Source organism: Eulemur rufifrons, chromosome 8 (genome assembly GCF_041146395.1).
Source record: "Eulemur rufifrons isolate Redbay chromosome 8, OSU_ERuf_1, whole genome shotgun sequence".
Lineage (NCBI taxonomy): Eukaryota > Metazoa > Chordata > Mammalia > Primates > Lemuridae > Eulemur > Eulemur rufifrons.
This window is the reverse complement of record NC_090990.1, coordinates 7,712,628-7,732,262: the sequence shown is the minus strand read 5'-3', so window position 1 is coordinate 7,732,262 and position 19,635 is coordinate 7,712,628. Positions and strand designations below refer to the sequence as shown.

Below are 19,635 nucleotides of genomic sequence, written 5' to 3'. Positions count from 1 at the left end.
TTGACTTAGCCATGCTTTCCTAATTTCCTCCTTTTTTATGATTTGGTCTACTGTTGTTGACTTTAGGGTACACAGGACCAGTTCATCCCAACACAGGCCTCACGTGAAAAGACCTGAGCCCCTTGCTCCCCTCCAAGAAACCACTGCCCCCTCCATCCACTCAATGCACTTGTGCTCTCCTCTCTCCCCAACACCCTGCCCCCCAACTCTCCTCCTTTCTTCCCCTAGCAACAGAAGTACAGCGCTGCACTCCCTGGACAAACAGCCACATAGATCACAGTAAAGCTATGTGGCAAGCAAAAGATAATCAATAGACCCAGTCTGCTTTTACTCAGCCCCATGCCCCAGAGCCAGGACAGTGCCCGACACCCACGGGCATTCCATAAATATTTGTTTAATGGTTGAAAAGGGAGCAAAAATAAATGGTTTTATTCTCCTGCCAAACCTCATATCTATTTTCTACCTAGGAGCTTCTTGCATAAGCATCTTGTAAAAAGAAAATCAAAGTCTTGGCGCCACCCCGGACTCCTTATGCAAAAGAGAAGGTAAAGGCCTGAGGCACCTGGGAGAACAGGCCCCACAGATCACTCATTAAGGAAATTCCTTGCTAACCTCCCTTAAGCAAGGACATGCACGTACCTACGTCTAGCACCTAAAGCCTGTTCAGTTCCACACTAATGATGAATTACACATTTATCGTACTGGTAACAGAACTGGAGACCGGACAGAATCAGACATTCCTCCACCTTCCCAGGGACAGCTACATAATTGATGCTCTCTTCACTCCCTTTTTCCTTCTACCATTCCCCTTATTTTATATAAAATGTAGATTTCTTGGGCCTCACAAGAATGTAACCACTTTGACTCATCAGCCCCCACCCTCCTTTTTCCTTCTCTCTGGCTGCTTTTTAAATGCTGAAGGTTCCAACTTCCCCTTGGGAAAAACAGCCACAGTCTGTCTGCGGTTCGTGTTTTTCCCAAGCACGTCCTCCAAATCTTGGCTTAATACACCTCCATTGATTGAGATTTTTGCCTCAGTCACTTACTTGGCGTTGACAATCTGAACAGAACCTCATCTAGGCTTTCTCTTACAGAAGGCAGTTCACACTTGATGGATTTGAAACCACCCTTTATGAAATGAATACAGGGCCACAAGGTGGGAACTACGGTGGAGAACTATATATAAACTAGCCATTGTTCCCCAGCTTGCCCTCCGATAATCCCTCACTACTCGAGAGTCATGTAGCTGACCGTCTTAAGGATTCTCAGCTTTCTTCATTGCTCCCATAGATAACATCACCCTGTGAGACCTAAGGCTAGCTTTTAAGATGTCTTCCAGGCCCTGCATTCCGGGGGAATGGCTGACCACCCAGACCAGCGGCCCATACTGAGGAACTGACTCAACTGGTCTTGCGACCCCCCACCCAAGCACCCAAGAACCAACTCAGCAAAGAAAACATTTCTGCACCCCTCTGGTTCCACCTTGAACCCAGCCAATTAGCAGACCCAATTGCCTAGGCTTTTGCCCAACAAACTATCTTTAAAAACCCTTTCTCCCAAATTTTCAGTGAGATGGATCTGAGAAATTCCTCCCGTCTCCTTGTTTAATACCTGCGATATTAAACTCTCTCTGCTGTAACCCTGCTGCCTCAGTGTACTGGCTTCCTCCTGGGCAGCGGGCAATGATCCTGATTGGGCTGTAACAGATTCTTGAACCCACTAATGAGGAAATAGAATTTACATTAGGTGTACAATGGTTGTAAAACAGACTGATGGGAAACCAGCACCTGTGAAAGAAAAAGGTCCTAAGCAGACATTCCCACCCTCTCCTGCTTTCTTTCTCTGTGGCATCCCCCCACCCGCACCCCACCTAGAGCACTGTTTTAGTGGGTTGCTCTGTTTGCCCATCTCCGCCCGCTCAAAGGCAAGCTCCCTGTGAGATTTGTCCTTTTGCATTTGCCACCGTAGTCCCAGAACCTTGAACAACACCTAGCGCAGAGTCAGGGCTCGATAGGTATGTGTTGAATAGTGCATAATCCTACCACTCTGCAGTCACACACCTGGAGCTTCATGAGGACTGTATACAGCACTGCGGTGAGCCCTGCAGTGGCACTGCCACCCGGGACTTCAGCCCGGGAAGCGGAGTGGCAGTTATTGAGAGGAAAAGGTAAACATTTATATGCTTTTGTGATTGTACACACCATTCAAAGACATCTCCTGTCAGCAGGAGAGAAGTCTGCCACTAAAACAATGCCCCTGATACACACCATGGCTGAGCCCAAGCAGGTGGCCAGCATGGCAAGACGTCAGGCCACTGTGACAGAGCTGCTCAGAAGGCCACTGCAGGTGACTGTTCTCTGGACCTTGATCCCCTGGCTAGATTTAGATCTCCTTTAGAGCTAAAGACTGGGACTCTGTGCCATTTGGGATGACACAGCTAAGTGGAGACAAATTTTTCATGGACTTTCTCTCCTACTTGGAACTTCGGTCTGGCCTCTTTTGAGGCACCTGCATGCATTAGAGATGTGATGCCTTAACGGATTTGGGGAACCTCATCTGGGAAAACCCCATTTGCAATGGACTGTTCACGTACTTGCCTTAATGGTTTGGTGAGACTTCATTTGGAAAGATCCTGTGTGCAACAAGCTGTTTGTATGCTCGAGGTGGGTCCTTACCCACTGCGCAGGGAGCCCAACCCTCTCGATGATTGACAGTTTCACTTGGTATAAGTAAATATCTCTTCAGGCTGCAAATGGACAGAGCATCTCAAGTTCCACGATGGGCTCCTACCGGGAGCTGCTGGCCTGGGACATGGTCTTTGCTGAGTTCCTGTACGTGTTCGCCAGCAGAGCAGGAATGAGTCTCAGAGGACAACGGGATGATGGACATCAGCAGTCCAGAAAAAGAGGCCACGCAGGTATAAAATGACACGCTGGTGATGGACGTGGTGGACAGGCAGCTGCAAAGACAGCTCACCAGCCCCTCCTTCCGTAGCAAGGATGTCAACAAGCTCCGCAGCCAAGAAGGAAGGGACCCGGAAACTGATCAGGCTCAGACAGCCCCACTGTCAACAGGGCCCAGGAGCCCAGGAGCTCTGGGCATCTCACAAGGTGACTGTTCCACAGCAGTGTTGCTTCCTGTGGTCTGCACCTGGATCTAATACACGGTGTCCTGTGGTCACCCATGAACTTGAGTGGGGCCTCCATGGGAACCTGGTGAGCCTTTTCTACACAGTGGACTCAGTGGTCCCACAAGTCATCAAGATGTTCATGGGTCCCCTCCTCCATACAAAGCAGTAAGGACATGCTTTTGAATCAGAGATAACCCCGCAAGTCACAAAAGTAGAGTAGGGTATCACTGTTTGTCCCCCTCTGAATATGGATATCCCTCAGAAGCAGGCTTAAGTTAAGCCCCTAAGAACTAGTTTGAGGGACCCTTCCTAGCACCCCAAAGTCAGTATGATAATATAATCACGAGTAAAAAAAAAAAAAACAGTAAAACAATATGCCAAATGAATGGGTCAGGCACTAACCACTATGCATGAGTTTTCCTCTTTCAGGTTCCCACCCCAGTTGGAAACAAAAAAGTAGAAGAGACCCTATGAAGTGCCCCTAACGGCTCACACCTCGTTGAAGTTGTCAGAAATGAAACCTTGGGTCCACTATACCAGAGTAAAGAGGGGTCCCATGAAAGAAGAGAACCAAGCCCCCCGTGGAGGGGCCGACTTCAGGTGCTCTAAAGTAACTGTTTAAAGACAGGCAAAAACAATGAAAAAGTTAATATTTTTTTGCTAACCTTTCTTTGATTATTTGTTCTGTCTGTCTGTAGGATGGAGAGACAACTCCTTAGTGAGGATTTCCCGGGCTATCGCCTCTTCTGTTGGTCTGTGTTTGTCATCTGTATTTGATTTCCGACTCTACAGAAGCTGGTCTCTTCATCGCCTACGGGTACTTTCCTGCCCAGGCCCGTCTCAGACAGTGTGTACGAGGCGTCAGCCCATTCCGTCTCGTCAGTCCTCACTGTTGTAATTGTTCCTTATGACTTTTTCCCCCAGTCATCTCTTACTGTAAACATACTGCCAAAAAATTTGTAATGACATACATAAGCACGAACCTTTCATTTGAAACGTCACCCCCATTTCCGCTGGAAGGAGCTGGGTGATTACGCCATCCCACAGATATGGAAGGGAAATATTGAGAGTAGAGAATACGTAACAGAGGGAATGGCCTGGAAAAAAAGGAAGATCTCAGAGGAGATTGTGGGAGAGACAGGAAGAGGCAGGAGGAAAGGAATGGAAGAAAAGCGTGGGCTCTGGGGAGCCATGAGCTCCGTCTGGGCTCAAGTCTTTAATTGAATTCCAATGGTAGATCACGGGAATCCAAGAGGCAGGTTCTGCAAGTAAGGGATGTCTTGGGAATCTCCAGATAGTATCTGGGATATTCCCTGAGGGAGTAAGGGGCCAGCCTCCTTCCTTTGATGAGCTTCCATAATGTTTGCACTTCTACAAAGAACCTTGCCTTTGCTTAGCCAACGCCACTGTCTCTGCTCACAGTCTCCTCTGAGATCTTCCTTTAGTCCAGCCCAAGGGTGGCTGTGTTGAGGGTGGAGCTTCAGTGCAACAACATTTTGCAGGCCAGCTGGAGCCAACCAAAGTTGGGAATTTGACCGGTGACCTTTGACCCAAGGAACAATTAGGTGCCTCCTCCTCCAGCAGAGACCATGGCCCCCAGCACTGCTTTGTCATCATGGGTGTAGACTCACAATTGACAGTGTGACTAGTTGCTGGCATTTATTCTGCACAGACCTTATATGTTAGGGCTTTAAGAAACTTTTAAAGGCATTTTTTTTCTCCCTTTGATTTCTTTGTCTTTTTTCTTTTTTTTTTTTTCAAAACAGGGTCTCGCTCTGTCTCTTCTGCTAGAGTGCAGTGTTGTGATCATAGCTCACTGCAGCCTCAAACTCCCAGGCTCAAGTGATCCTCCTGCCTCAGCCTCCCGAGTAGCTGGGACTACAGGCATGTGCCACCACGCCCAGCTAATTTTTCTGTTTTTAGTAGAGATGGGGTCTCACTCTTGCTCAGGCTGGTCTTGAACTCCTGACCTCAAGTGATCCTCCTGCCTTGACCTCCCAGAGTGCTAGGATTACAGGGAAGAGCCTCCGCGCCCGGACTCCCTTTGGTATTTATTTCGCTCAAGTTGGCATGTTAGAGAATGTTGCTAGATCCATATTAGACATTGTTAGCACTGGAAGAAAACAGACATAGTTTGGATTTTCTTGAATATTAAGCAAAATTGTTCTTAGCTTACTGCTCAGCCTCCCCAGCCAAGCCAAGCATTGATTGAGCGTTTCTTTAATCAGTAAAATAGAATCACCGAAGCCCCCAGCTGTGGCAGACTCCATACTTGCCACACCCCACTCAAGGTTACTATCAGATGCCCTTTTTTTTTTTTTTTTTTTTGAGAAAGTAAAATATTTCTTTATTTTTTTTTTTAACTTTTTCTTATTTCAGCATATTACGGGGGTACAAATGTTTAGGTTACATGTATTGCCCTTCCCCCACCCTAGTCAGAGCTTCAAATGTGTCCATCCCCAGATGGTGTGCATCACACTCATTATGTATGTATACACCCATCCCCCCACACATATCTGCCTGACACCCGATGAATGCTACTACTATATGTACACTTAAGTGTTGATCAGTTAATACCAATTTGATGGTAGTACATGTGGTTCTTGTTTTTCCACTCTTGGGATACTTCACTTAGTGGAATGGGTTCCAGCTCTATCCAGGATAATACAAGGGGTGCTAGATCACCATTGCTTTTTGTGGCTGAGTAGAACTCCATGGTATACATATACCACATTTTATTAATCCGCTCATGTATTGATGAGCACTTGGGTTGTTTCCACATCTTTGCAATTGTGAATTGTGCTGCTATAAACATTCAAGTGCAGATATCTTTTTTACAGAATGATGTCTTTTGTTCTTTTGGGTAGATGCCCAGTAATGGGATTACTGGATCAAATGGTAGTTCTACTTTTAGCTTCTTGAGGTATCTCCATATTACTTTCCACAGAGGTTGTACTAGTTTGCAGTCCCACCAGCAGTGTGTGAGTGTTCTTATCTCTCCGCATCCACCCCAACATTTATTGTTTTGGGACTTTTTGATAAAAGCCATTCTCACTGGGGATAAGTGATATCTCATTGTGGTTTTAATTTGCATTTCCCTGATGATTAGAGATGTTGAGCATTTTTTCTTGTGTTTGTTAGCCATTAGTCTATCTTCTTTTGAAAAGTTTCTGTTCATGTCCTTTGCCCACTTTTTGATAGGGTTATTTGATTTTTTCTTGATTTTCCTGAGTTCTATATAGATTCTAGTTATCAGCCCTTTATCAGATGTATAACATGCAAATATTTTCTCCCGTTCTGTAGGTTGTCAATTTGCTCTTGTGACTATCATATGCCCTTTATATAACTGACTACAGCATTCACAATTTTCTGGGAGCATGGGAAAGAGAAAGGTGCCATATCAAATAAGATAAGAGAACCATGGAAGCCATCCTCCACATGGTACCATGTCACACGGACTCCCTGGTCCTCCAAGCGCTTCTTATAGAGCAAGGCGTCATCTCGAAGGATGTCATTCTCGCAGCTCACCAGGAAGGCCTCAGGAAGTTGAGCGATGGTCTCGTCATCTATGAGGAGGGGTGAATTTTCTACATCCAATATACATTTGGCTTCTAGATAGGCAGCCTCATTAAAAGGGCCAGGAAACCTGGGTTGGTGGCCTCTGCCCTTGAACCTCTCGGGGATGTTGTCAGAGCTGAGCCACTTCCTGTACTTCCTCCAGGTATCCGGGGGTATAAACGTCCCATTCAGGATGGCATCCCGCCAGGAGAGGTCGATGGACATGCATCTGCATATATTAGTCACCATGAACTTCCGGGCCAGGAATGGGACGTCCTGGTTCTGTTGAAAGGACGGCAACTGCAAATTGATGAGCTGGACAACTGGATAAACCAGGACCTGAGCCCGGATGCTGGGAAGATCTGATCTGCCCACCAAGGTCTGGGTGATGAAGGCCACGAGCCCTCCTCCGAGGCTTTCTCCGCAGACCACGACCCGGCGAGGGTCCACCCCGTAGGTCTCCAGGCCCCTCAGAAAGTGGATGGAGGCGCTGAGGCAGTCTTGGGATATGACAGGGGAGCGGTAGTCAGGGAGCTTGCGGTACCTGGGGAGAAAACAGGGAGCGTGAGCCCGCGGCGTGGACAGGTGCTGCCGGGTGCCTCCCAGCAGCATTCCCGGCCACGCGTCCTGCCCTGAATAACCTGGGAAGGACTGATTTTTATCCCCGCCTTTTTTCTACGAAGACATGAAGAACCTGCCCAGAGTCATATCAGCCAGGGGTCTCGACTCCAAACCTGTGCTCTGTCTGCTTCCCACAGACATATGAGCTTCATAGAAGGCTATGCAACTTTAAAGCCATTGGCTTTGGAAGCAAAACAGCCAGCAAGGACATAAAAAGAGGCAAATGAAGCTACTGCTGGTCCCACGGCCGGTCAGTAGAGAAAGGGACGGGGGAAACTAAGCAATAAAGTCAAGGGGAAATTTCTTTCAGGCAGAATTTTTTAAAAAAATCAAAAATCTAATCACCAAAGCTTGTTCTTCCCTAATGCCTCAAAGAACGGCCTTCTCTTCCAGGGCCAGGGGAGGCAGGAAGGGGCTGGGAGGTGCTCTGAGGGTAAAGGTGTAGAAAAACGGAGCCAGGCAGGAAACAGACCCAGCTCGAGCTGTGGAAGACCCAGGGACCAGCAGCTGGTGAAAAACATCCTGAGGTTCGGTCCCCGTAGCGTGTCTCCTCCAAGGAATTCAAGAGCAAGGAAAAGGAACTTTAAAATGAACCTCTAAAACCAGTAAAGCACAAGCTACCTAATGCATGAATCGAGTTTGGATAATAGAAAGGAATGAATTTTAAAAAATAGAAACAGTTTGGCTAAACTGCATGGATTAGAGAGCTTATGTAAACAGTTTTTTTTCTTAAATTTTTAGTTGAGGGTTGTTGCTAATCATCTTTTCTCTTATTACAATCTATCATTCAAAACATCAAAAAGGTATATTCTAATGGTAAGATGAAATTTAGAGAAAGCCCAAGGAAAAATGATACCTTAGACTAAGGCTTTCAAACTTTGTGAGAGCAAAACAATTTTTTTTCAATTAAAATGATATAAGGAGCCCCACTGTATAAAATAAATAAGTGCAGCTATTCTAGTGTTGCTCGAGGGTAAGGGACCTAAGCCATCGCTCTTTTTTCTTCCTCCTGGTCTTCATAGCTGCCTCTAAGGCATCCCGGGGAACCCTAGGGTTCCAGGGAACAGTTTGAAAACCACTGCCTTCTATGGGCCCTTGAATTTTGTTTGTTTCCTTTAAAAGCCTCACCTTTAAAAGTAAGGTTTGATTGGCTGCAGCCTAGCCTTGCAACATTTCCTGCGTGAGCGATATACTGATAAAAAAAATCAATGCTGTCAACATGAGTTCCACAGAAACTCAGACAAAACACATGCTTTGGAGGGTCCCTGCAGGGAGGGGAAGCTTCTTTCAGGGCCTGGGAGCAGCGAGCACACACTTCAGCTTCCATTTTCCCCCCATTTCTAGAAGTGAATACTCCTCACTAAACGTTGACTATATGAACCCAGCAGGATGAAAGAAATAACACACACGATGTGCTTGCTGCTGGCAAAATCCCCGACCTGCCAGAAGAAGCAGAGATGCCCCCGGCCCTCGTGCACTCCTCTCTTGCCCGCTGCGATGGACTGAATCCTGTAGCACAGTGTGAGGGTGTCAGGAGGTGCAGCCTTTGGGAGGTGATCAGGTCGTGAGGGCAGAACCTCGTGAACAGGCAGCGCCCTTATAAAAGGGACTCCAGAGGGCGCTCTGGCTCCTCCTTCCGCCACACTACGATACGAGAAGTTGGCACTCTGCATCGTGGAAGAGGGTCTTCACCAGAACCCGACCACGCTGACACCCTGATCCTGGACTTCCAGCCTCCAGAACGACGAGAAATAAATGTCCCCGTCTAGGGCAATTTGGTAGAGCAGCCCTAACAAGACACCCACTCAGAAGTGAAGGCTTTGCAGAAGCCACAGGTCAAAAGACCCATCTTCTCTGAGGACGTGGGCAGGGCAGCCTATTATGCCCAGATGAGAAATCAGGGAACACCCAGGCCTTAGACACCACCCCTTTTTTCAATGTCTCTCAGAAGTCCCCTCCCGGGCACTGTCCTGCTGCAGCCCCCCGGCAGCCGGAAGCCCCTTATGTGTGTGTGTGGCTCCACCAGCCGCTTCCCGTCAGAACTGCTCTGGCACCTGCACCAGGTCTTTGCAAGTGTCTGGAGTCATGCTACCGAGCAATTTCCTATAGAGGATTAATGCAGGTGCTTATTAATACCTTTATGTGCAACCTGTTCAAGAGATCTTTTTATTGTCACAAAGGCTTTTGGAGACAGATTCTAATGGTGCCACTTGGAAAGTATGTCAATGAATACTATTAATAGAAAGATGCTGCCTTCCTCAAGCTCATTAGCTAGGACCAGAGATGCTGAGTGACCTCATTTAAGTCACACAGCTATACTGTCTACCCAAGCCCAGAGGCAGCCAAGGGTTGAGAAGTTTCATTGTAAACTTTAAAAGGGCAGTTTTTAATTTCTCTCACTTGCCTTCTCTAAACTGTTTCCAAGTCATTTGTGACATCTTAGACCAAAAGCCAGAATCCTAGTGAGGAGCCCCCACTCCCCCCTGCCTCCACTCAAAAGGCACCTCCGTCTCCTTTTTGTTTTCAAAGGACCAGAGTTATAGCTTAACACGCTCTCAACATTGGTCCCCATCCGGCCAGCAGTTTGTTAGAGCACAAAGTGCCGGCCAGACAGTGGGTCAGTTAGCTTTAACAATGCAATGGGCACCCGCAGAACGGTTACCCCAGACAGCCCGGCCCTGCACCGTAACCCTCCGCCAGCCCGACTGTGCCCTCCGTCATCCCATCTCTCTGCCTCCCCCAACCTAAAGGACGGTCACCCCGAATCCTGTTTCCATCTTCCTTTTCTTTCCTTTTTACATTGTTTTGTTTTGTCTATGTGTATTCCTAAAAAGTAGTCTTTTGATTCTAATTGCTTTTAACTTTACAAAAAGAGGCTTTATGTAATCTTTTGAAATTTTTTCACTCCATTTTATACTATATATGAAGATCATTTGCGGTATGGTGCTTTTTTCAGTTCAGTTATTTGAATGGCTACAAAACATTCTATAAAATCTTCGTGGCTACATGATCTATCTCTCTACCGCTGTTCATTCACGCACTTCACCGTTGATGGGTTTCTGCGATCTTGAACATTGCACCCGTCTCCATGGCTGTGGGCACAAGAGTGCCTCTTGGGGGTTAGGGCCCCCCGTCTCTGGTCTATAAATCATCCATGAACTCACTCTACCTTCTCTCTTCCATGCAAAACCCACCAACCATCTCCAGCAACTCACCCAACCAACAGCAGCACAGAGTCGGTCTCCTGGGCCAGGAAACTGCACACATTGTGGTAACAATCTGCAAGACAACCAGTCACAGCAACGGCCCGTGAGTAGGGCCTGGGGCCTCTCATCACAGCCCCCAGGAAGGGCCAGCTGACAATGCTGGTGTGGGTGCGACCTCCTCTCTTTGTTCCTGTTCTTGCCTGCTCCGAAGTGACTCTGGCTGGCCAGGTTAGGCAGCTCCTGGATGTCAGCACTCGAAGGCACCTGGGGGCTCACGCTCTGTGACATTTCTCTTACAGTGGGGGAAACTGAGGACCAGGAAGGCTTGGTGATTTGAAATGGACAAAGCCAAGACTAGGGAAGTTGGACGTGCCTGCCTGGGAATATTAATAATAATTTTATATATTCTTATTAAGAAATAAACAATGGTTGGATGGGATGTTTCTACTAGCAGAGTGGTTCATAAGAAGTGCTCAGAAGGCAGGTCCATGAACATGAGTGCCAGGCACAGAATCGGTGCCAAATACACTTTTGTCTAACTCGGTAGTTCTCAACTTCGGCCACACAATTTTACATAGACGGGCTTCTACTCTGCACTTGCACAATTCACTCAGCCCTGTTGGATCCTGCCTTTATATGAATGCTGATCTCTTGTTCATCACAGAGGGACTCGAGTTTTCACAAGTCCTCAGGCCCAAGCTGAAGCCCCAACCTACTAGATCAGAATCCCTGCTGTGGGGGCTCTGGCATCAGGGTTTTCTAAATCCTACCAGGTAATGCCGGTGTTCAGGGGAGGTTGCCGAGGTGGGGGCACGCTTCATTGACGCTGTTTGAGGGGGGCAACAGAGTTCAGAGATGGATCCAGAAGCACGGAGGGGCTAAACTGAGTCAGCACAGGCAGCTCCTGAGTCTAAGTGGCTGTGCCAGTGGCTCTCAGCTCTGGCTGCACCGTGAGGGCATCTGGGGAGCTGTTAAACACACTGATGCCCATCCCCACTGCAGGTGTGAGTGGAAGGAAAAAATACTGATGCCTGGGCCCTATTCCTCCCAGAGACTAACTTAGCTGGGGTAGGACCTGGGAGCCAGTATGACAAGGGGGAGAATGCCGCCAGCCATGATCTCGGCCCTGCCCGCCTGTGCAACTTCATCTCCCGCCCTCTCACCCGGACGTTCCTTCCTCCCTCGTGCACGGCGGGTCGTGTCTATCCCAGAGCCTCGCACTTCCCATCCCTCCTGCTTACACTTAATAGAGCTGGGGCTGGGGCCATGCAAGTGAGGCAGCCACCCTGGGTGCAAAGGCGAGGGGGCACCAGACACTCAGCCATCCAGATAAAAACATTCTGATGCAATATTTTAAGAAATCATGGCGGGGCACGGTGGCTCTGCCTGTAATCCCAATACTTTGGGAGACAGAGGAGGGAGGATTGCTTGAGGCCAGAAATTATCCTACTTGCTTGTTTCCTCCTTCAATGTCCAGCTCCCTCCCTTGACTGTCAGGTCCAGCCGGGCAGGGGCTGGGGCTTTCTTGTTCCCCACTGTGTCCCTTGTGCCTAGAAAAGGTCTGACACAAAGTAGGTGCTCAGTAAACACTTGCTGAATGATCCCTGGTTTTAGCTTTGGAAATGACACTATCCCTCAACAGAGGAAGGCTGACAGTCCCAGACAACTCACGGGGGACTCTCGGGCTTCTGAAAGGAAAGGGTGATCTCAGGCAAGGTGGGGCCAGAGGATGGGAGAGACCAAGGTTAACTCCTGGATGACGGAGAGTGGGAAGACAGTCTTCAGATACAGCATGGCCTTTGTCACGTTCACCACCAGGTGGCGGCACACCCCAATCTCAGGGAGGTGATAACGGAGAAGTGGAGTTTTACAGGGGCACATTTCCTCATGTATGTCCGTGTGTCCATCCATCCACCCACTTGCTTATTCACAAACCCATCCTTTCATCCAGTTATTCCCTACCCACCCATCTATTTATGCATTCATTCATTGAAAAAACAAAAACAGGGCTGGGCATGTGGCTCACGCCTCACTCTCAAGCCAGGAGTTTCAGACCAGCCTGGGCAGCATAGCAAGACCCTTGTCTCTACTAAAAAAAAAAAAATTTTTTTTAATAATTTACAAAATAAAAACAATAGGCCCTATGCAGTGGCTCACGCTTGTAATCCCAGCACTCTGAGAAGCCAAGGAGGGAGGATCGCTTGAGCTCAGGAGTGTGAGGTTGCAGTGAGCTGTGATGATGCCACTGCACTCCAGCCAGGGCAACAGAGTGAGATGTCATCTCAAAAAAACAAAATAAAATAAAAAATAAAAAAAAAATTAAGGCCGGGTGTGGTGGCTCACGCCTATAATCCTAACACTCTGGGAGGCCAAGGCGGGAGGATCGTTTGAGCTCAGGAGTTCGAGACCAGCCTGAGCAAGAGCGAGACCCCGTCTCTACTAAAAATAGAAAGAAATGATTTGGACAACTAAAAATATATAGAAAAAAATTAGCCAGGCATGGTGGCGCATGCCTGTAGTCCCAGCTACTCGGGAGGCTGAGGCAGGAGGATTGCTTGAGCCCAGAAGTTTGAGGTTGCTGTGAGCTAGGCTGACGCCACGGCACTCTAGCCCGGACAACAAAGTGAAACTCTGTCAAAAAAAAAAAAAAAAAAAATTAAAACAGTAGTCCAGGCACTGAGGATCCAGCAACAAACAAAACAGAGGTCACTTCCCTGCAATCTTGAGTTCCCATTTCCAGCAGGGCAGACAAGCAGCAAGGGAGGAAACACAGGAAGGAACGGGATGAGTTCAGATTGTGACAAGTGCCTCGAAGAACATGACCAAGGACGATGCCAGGAATGGAGATGGGACACAGGGTAGGGCAGCAGCGTGGGCGGGGAGAGTCCTCAGATAAGGTGTCCAGGGAGGCCACTCTGGAGAGGGACATTTGAGATTAGAAGAACAAGGTGGTCAGCTGTGCAGTCGGGGGCGGGGACAGCTTCCGAGGCCCTGCAAACGGCAAGCGCAGCAGACCCGAGACGGGAAAGCCAGCGTGTCTGCGGCAGAGCGCGTGGAGGAGGGAGACAGGTAACAGGTAGCAGGTGACTGGGCAGGACAGCAGGGCCGGCTCTGTCCGTGCCTCCCAGGCCGGGGAGGGGAGAGCTCGGGTTTATCAAAGGGCGCAGGAGAGGTTTAAGTGCAGGACTGACAAGCTCCTACTTGTATTCTCAAAAGATCCCTTTGGCTGCTTGGTGGGGGGACTTTGGCTGCTTGGGCTGAGGGGCGAGAGGTGAGTCCTGAGACCCAGTTCTGGGGTGCAAGGGCCGGCAAGCGAGGACGGGGTCTCGGGCCCCGGGGGCACAGCAGAGCTGGAGGGGAGTACGTGGGCTTGGGGTCACTGAAGCACGGACGGGACGGCGCGGGCTGTGAGCAGAAAGGAAGGGAAGAGGGGAGTCAACACTCGGCAACCCCCTGACAAGCAGCCCCAGCAGGACACCACTGCCCCCACCTTGACCAAGATGACCACAGGATGGAAAAGAAAAGATTCCCCACCTAGGCTGCCATGCCACCTACTGACTTGTGTCACTGCCCTGTGTGTGGGCTCCCCATAAAACTCCCAACTGCTGACTCCTTTGAGTTCCTCCAGCAAGGTTCGGGGGCAGGCGTGAGCGACATCGTGCACGGGGATCAGCCCTTCCTTTACGAAGCCAGGAACCGCAGGGAAGCCCCTTACCCAGGCTCCCAAATATCCCGCCCCCTCCGTGGTAGAAGATGATGCCCCGCCGAGGGCTGGAGGACGCTGCCTTGGGCTGGAACAGCCTCACAGGTACGGTCCCAAAACACAGGTTGGTCACGACGAGCTTATGGTCCTTCTTTCTTCCCATTCTGTCATGTAAAAAACGGACAAATTTGGGCATGGAGCAAATTCCCAGCTTCTCAAATATAGTCCCCTGTTGGAGGTAAGAGAAAGGAAACCAGACGTCAGAAGAGGTGAGGACCCGGACGGTAGATGTTCCCAACACTTGTCCCTGCTGGGAGGCTATTGCCTGCCTCCTATATGCACAGGGGGACCCGTCCAAAGCAATGGGCTCCGGGTTGTGTCCAGGTAGGGGGTTGGGTTTTTAGACTCTTCCTCGCAAAGCTCCTGGTTGGATAATGGTGTGACTTTGCCAAAGAGTAGCGCAGTTCTGGGGGCTGAGTGGGAGGAAGGCATTGACTTGAGCAAAGTCCATTTTCCAAGGCAGCTGGCTGGCGAGCCCTCTCTCGCTGGCTCCGTGCTGGACTCCGCCCGCCCAAGGTGGCAGAGGTGGCCCAGCACCTGTGTCAACACATCATCACTCTGGGTCAGGAAGGCTCCTAAGCTGTGTCCCCGCTCAGCAGAAAGCAGTGACGTGATCACTGAGGGACATCTGCCGTGGGCTCGGGCAGTGGGAGTAGCAGCTCCAGGGCCGCATATTTGCCACGTGTGTTTTTACACGCATGTGCTCGCCCTAATCACAAACAAGCAAACATCTGAACATCTCACGAAAGACAGTTACGCAAAGCCGTAGTTCAGGTACTGAGTACATTTCAGCCGTTTCGGATCGTGTCTCCCACAGACCTCACATTAGGAGTGTGTCTTTGTCATAAGCAAAACAGGCTGTGACGATGCTATCGAAAATAAAAACAGCTGATACTTATTAGACACCTACAATGTTCCAGTACTGGCCCAAGTGGTCTGGATTATTAATGTGCTTAAACTTCTCAACAATCCTTCTAAGTCAAACGCAACTATCAGCTTCATTTTACAATGGGGAACGGGGGCGTGCCAAGGTCAAGTTCCTTGTTCAAGGAGTAAGATGCAGAACTTGTATTCTGAACCAGTAAACTAGAAAGAGCTTGGGGTTTGGAGTCAAGCAGATCTGAGCTCAGATGTCTGCCCTCCCACCGCCTAACGGAAAAGCCGTGAGCGTTACTGTCTCTGAGCTTCAGTTTCACCTGTTTATAAAATGAGGAAAATGATGTGTATGGTCTGAGGACCAGGCAGGAGGATTGCGTGTGACCACCCATGTGGCGTGTCTCCCTGGGGGTCCTGGCAAGTGTGAGCCCCACCCTTTCTCTTCCTTGCACCCCAGGGGTCTTATCTTAGGTCTGGTGGGTTGCCCGATGTGTTCCCTCCATGGGGAGCTCCCCCGAAAGGAACTCCAAAGAAAACAATTATTTTCCTGCTTGAGTTGGAGGAGGGCGAGGAGGCCACCACCTGACCCACATCTGAGAGTCCCGCGCCTTCATGCCAAGACAACTCGCGCCTTCATCTGCTCCACATTGAGCACCCTGAGGTCACAGCACCTCTTGTCGGGCAGGTTGGCTCCAGCACTTATCTCCTCCATTGTGTTTGCTCACACTGGCTGGGCTCATCCACTCCTCCCACTCCTCCCCCCGAGTCTTTCTTACCTGTCCAACGGGTGGACGGACACCAAACTGATTTTCATATCTGAGGGCAAGGGTCATGTTCTCATGGGCCCCATCCTCCTCCCCCTCACATGACGGCTGCTGCCTTCTTACTGGCCCGCGGTACCCCGCCCCGATAAAGCCTCCTCTAAGGCTTATTGCCTGGATAGGTCACCCACGTTTTTCCTACCACCAAACCTAACGCGTGTTTCTTTCCAGCAAACATCTGGTTCCTCTCCGTGTGCAGCCTCTAGAACAGTAAACGTTTATCTGGGAAATTCTGAACAATGCAAGGCGACATTAAACCTCTCTAAGCATCACATTCTGAAAGGCCACCAGCTATGCCGCAAAGTCACAATGGTTTTGTTTTGGTTTTCAGGTTAGGAGTCCACATTTTCCACAGCTGGTAGCCGAGGACGGAGGCAGACTGGACAAAGATTATGAGGATCATAAATGGGAGCGTCAACATTTTCGCAGCACCGAGGTCTAGAACTTTAGATAGCCATTGAGACACCTGTGCAAAATATTCTAGCATCATTTGCCCTTGAAAACAAAGCAATAGTGTTGCAATATTACTCTGTCTTTTCGTCAGGCTGAAATCATTCATAGCAACTTCCAAATCTGCAGTAATTTCAGGAAATGCGGTATCTTTGCCTGCAGGGATTTGACAAACGTACTCCCAACATTCTGCTGTCACGGAGCCCCTCCGAGTGCCCGCAGTGCATGTCCGCTGTCAGCGCTTTTCGCACGCAATCCCCGCGTCACCTCCCTGGCTCTCCCACTCTTCAGAGAAGAAAACAAAGGCAGAGGAACTTGAGGCCACAGAGGTAGCCAGCGACGGTTTGGGGGCCCAGACCCAGGATTGTCTGTCCGACGCCAAAACCAGGCTCTTGATCTCTGGGCCATAGAACCTTTTTTAGCTTCTTCCTTGTCCTCACTAAGCTTTTTGTTCTTCCGTTGTCTGTCTCCCGGAACTAAACAGACATTAACCGCTTGGATATTGTTATTCTCATCATCATCACGCTGTGATGGGCAGTGTGCCCTTCGGGGCCCCAGGGCTGGAGGAACCCAGAGGGGACCCCACAAGGAGAAGTCCCCCTTCAGAGCCAGCTGTGGACCCATCTCAGCGTCTCCCGTGAGCAGCCCTAGCAGCCGTGAGTAGGTGCCGAGCTTGTGGGCTACTCTGGAGCAGAAATACCAAAAGTTGGAAAGACGTCGATTTTTCTGAGCACGTGCACACTGGAGACCCTCACTTTTAATCCCGGAGCCCCAAACTAGCTTGTAATTACATGCAGTCCACATGGATTGCAGCCACTGGCTTGAAACAGCCTGACGCCAGGGAAGCACATGACCAGGGCAGGTGACAGAGACGAGTGCTCACTGCATCCTCGGCCTGTCTCCTTGGGTCACCAGCATGGGTACGCTTGGAAACCAGACACATTCATTTCCCCACAAGTGATCCATACTCCTGGGGAGCAATTCCAGTGGCACGAAAGCATTTTTTATTTACCTACCAAACATCTCTAAACATGGTAAGCCTTACCACATCACCTAAGCCTCTTACTGACCTGCTGATATAGATACTATCACCCCCATTTCACAGATGAGGAAACTGAGACACAGGGAGGTTCAGTTAATGGTGCAAGATCACGCAGCAAGTGCGTGGCAGGGCTGGGATGCACGCAGGCAGTCTGGCCACGGTCCACGCTTCTCGTCCCTGTGCCCTGCTGTCCAAGCTGAGCTTGGCCTCCTCATCCCACAGTTGCCCTCAGAGGTGATCAGCCTGAGCAGGTTGGTCTCTGTAAGGTCTCCGCCCAGGATTGGGACATTGGGATTAACTCAAGCTGCCTGCCTCCCACCGGGTGTCAGACTGCTGTTTCCAAATGTGCTGCAGCTCTGGGCGGGTTCACCCCCACCTGCCCTTGTCAGGCAGTAAGTGCCAACTAGGTGCCAGGCCCTGAACTAGGGGCTGGGTTTACAGAGGTAAATAAAGTAATTCCTGCCTTCAAAGTGTTTGTAATCCATGCAGGAAAAAACACCTGTAGGCAAACCAGCGTGAAAGATGCCCCCCACCTGAAGGAGGTCAGGCCGTAAGTCCTTGGAAGGCAAAGTCTGGGTCCGAAATTGTTTTTGAATCCTCAGAAAAGAGCCCAGTGATTGGCATTGGCAAGTGTCTAATGCTGAAGGAAGAAAGGGAGGGTGGGAGAGAGGAGGGAAGCAGGCAGGGAGGTCAGGGGATGGGAGGGGAGGGACGGGAATAGCAGAGGGAGAGGACAGTGTAGCACAGTCTGTCTTGGGGGAGTCTGGAGAGAGAGGGAAGGGAAGTAAATGAGGAAAAGGGTTACACACTGAGAATGAGAGAGAGAGAGAGAGACAGAGAGAGAGAACACCCCCAACTTATGGTGTGCCCTAAGAGTAAACTCACCAAAGTGATCGCGTACAGGAATATACAATGCAGAAATCTGAACTTCACGGGATGTTGCAAGGCAGCGGGGACATCTGCTGTGCGGAAGTGCTCAAAGACAACCCAGACGAAGACCCCCAGGAGAAAGGTGGGCAGCACCAGTAGTGGCACCAGCCACAGGACAGCCATGTCCCCAGAGCCCCGAGGAGCAGCTGCCTGAGGAAGCAGCCCAGGAGCTTGCGTGAAGACCTCGCCGGTTATGCCAGCACCGCCTCCACCCCACTCTCTGGGGCTACGCTGACCCAGTGGCCTGACCGGGCTTCTCAGATGCAAGCGCCAGTGGGCCAATGGTAGCCGGAGGAACCTGTTTCCCTGAGGAGCGCAGGGGCCAGGAAGCCAATCCTGCCCATCGAGGGCGTCCTGGGAGGTAGGCTTCCCAAAGACTGAAGAGCGGAAGGAGCCTGGCTCAAATGGCATCTCGGCTCCTGGGGACCCAGGGGAGAGGTCTCCCAGGGTTGCAGGGGCCTCCGCGGCCTGACCCCTCAATTGGCAGATAGGAGACGCGGCCAGCCCTCCTCACCAGGGTCTGGTTAGGGTGGGCAAACTCATTCCCAGCTCCTTAGTGAGCGGCCGCAACCCCGGTTTCCTGCTCCCATCCAGGCTGTGGGGGAGAGGCAGAGTAGCCGAGTGGCTAAGAGGATGTCCTCAGATCCTAGCCCATCTGGTCAAATCCTGCCTTTTCCGAGTACTGGCTCTGTGGCCTCAGCCAAGTTCTCTGCCCCTCAGTTTCCTCGTCTGTAAGGTGGAGACCATCACAGTACCTAATGGAGGAGGAAATAATTACCAAGACTTATTTACTGGTAAGTAAATACTTATAAAGAACTGGCACGTGGTAAGCACAGCACAAGTATTTGTTAAAAAATTCTCAGGCTTGGAGCCTATTTTCCAACATTGTTCTGATCATTTCTTTCTCTCTTGGAAGAAAGTGATGCAGATGAAAATTGTCCCCAGACCAGCCCTTGGCACCATTTTTGGAGAAGGAATATGAGTCTGGATGAAGCCCAGTTCTGCCTGCGAAGGTATCCCTCCCTCCTGGTCCCGGCACCCCGGAGGACCATTACCAGAAGAAAACGTGCAAATCTTCTCCAGGGGGCTTTTGAGCTGTCTGGCCAAGCCCTGGTCTGGCCAGAGGCCCAGAGTGTGCAGGGGCGGTGAGAAGTAGGCCAGGTTCCAGCAGATGGAGTTTTATGTGGGCTCCATATTCAGAGTGGAGGTAAGGTTTGCTGGGAAGAAAGTACAGGGTA

At 50.0% G+C, this 19,635-nt stretch overlaps 1 protein-coding gene across 2 annotated transcripts; it reads right to left on the bottom strand.

The window, feature by feature from the left end:
- Nucleotides 1-6,457: 6,457 nt before the first annotated feature.
- Nucleotides 6,458-18,529, bottom strand: LOC138389160 (arylacetamide deacetylase-like 4). Of its 2 annotated transcripts, XM_069477346.1 has the most exons (4): nucleotides 18,353-18,529; nucleotides 14,231-14,447; nucleotides 10,525-10,588; nucleotides 6,458-7,232 (listed from the first exon to the last, which is right to left on the bottom strand). In XM_069477346.1, exons 1-4 carry the CDS (start codon nucleotides 18,518-18,520, stop codon nucleotides 6,458-6,460), a joined length of 1,224 nt encoding a protein of 407 aa, XP_069333447.1. In that variant the 5' UTR covers nucleotides 18,521-18,529. The 2 variants fall into 2 exon arrangements, 1 of the variants encoding a protein (XP_069333447.1); XR_011234492.1 differs by lacking the exons at nucleotides 10,525-10,588; nucleotides 14,231-14,447; nucleotides 18,353-18,529 and adding an exon at nucleotides 8,749-8,785 and having other exon boundaries at nucleotides 7,180-7,232.
- Nucleotides 18,530-19,635: the final 1,106 nt, after the last annotated feature.

Excerpts from the sequence above, each read along its gene's own strand:
- LOC138389160 (XM_069477346.1), bottom strand. The coding sequence starts at position 18,520 with ATGGCTGTCCTGTGGCTGGTGCCACTACTGGTGCTGCCCACCTTTCTC. Across the intron at positions 14,448-18,352 it reads TCCTGTACGCGATCACTTTG|GGGACTATATTTGAGAAGCT; the intron begins GTGAGTTTACTC and ends TACCTCCAACAG. Across the intron at positions 10,589-14,230 it reads CGGGATATTTGGGAGCCTGG|ATTGTTACCACAATGTGTGC; the intron begins GTAAGGGGCTTC and ends GTTGTCTTGCAG.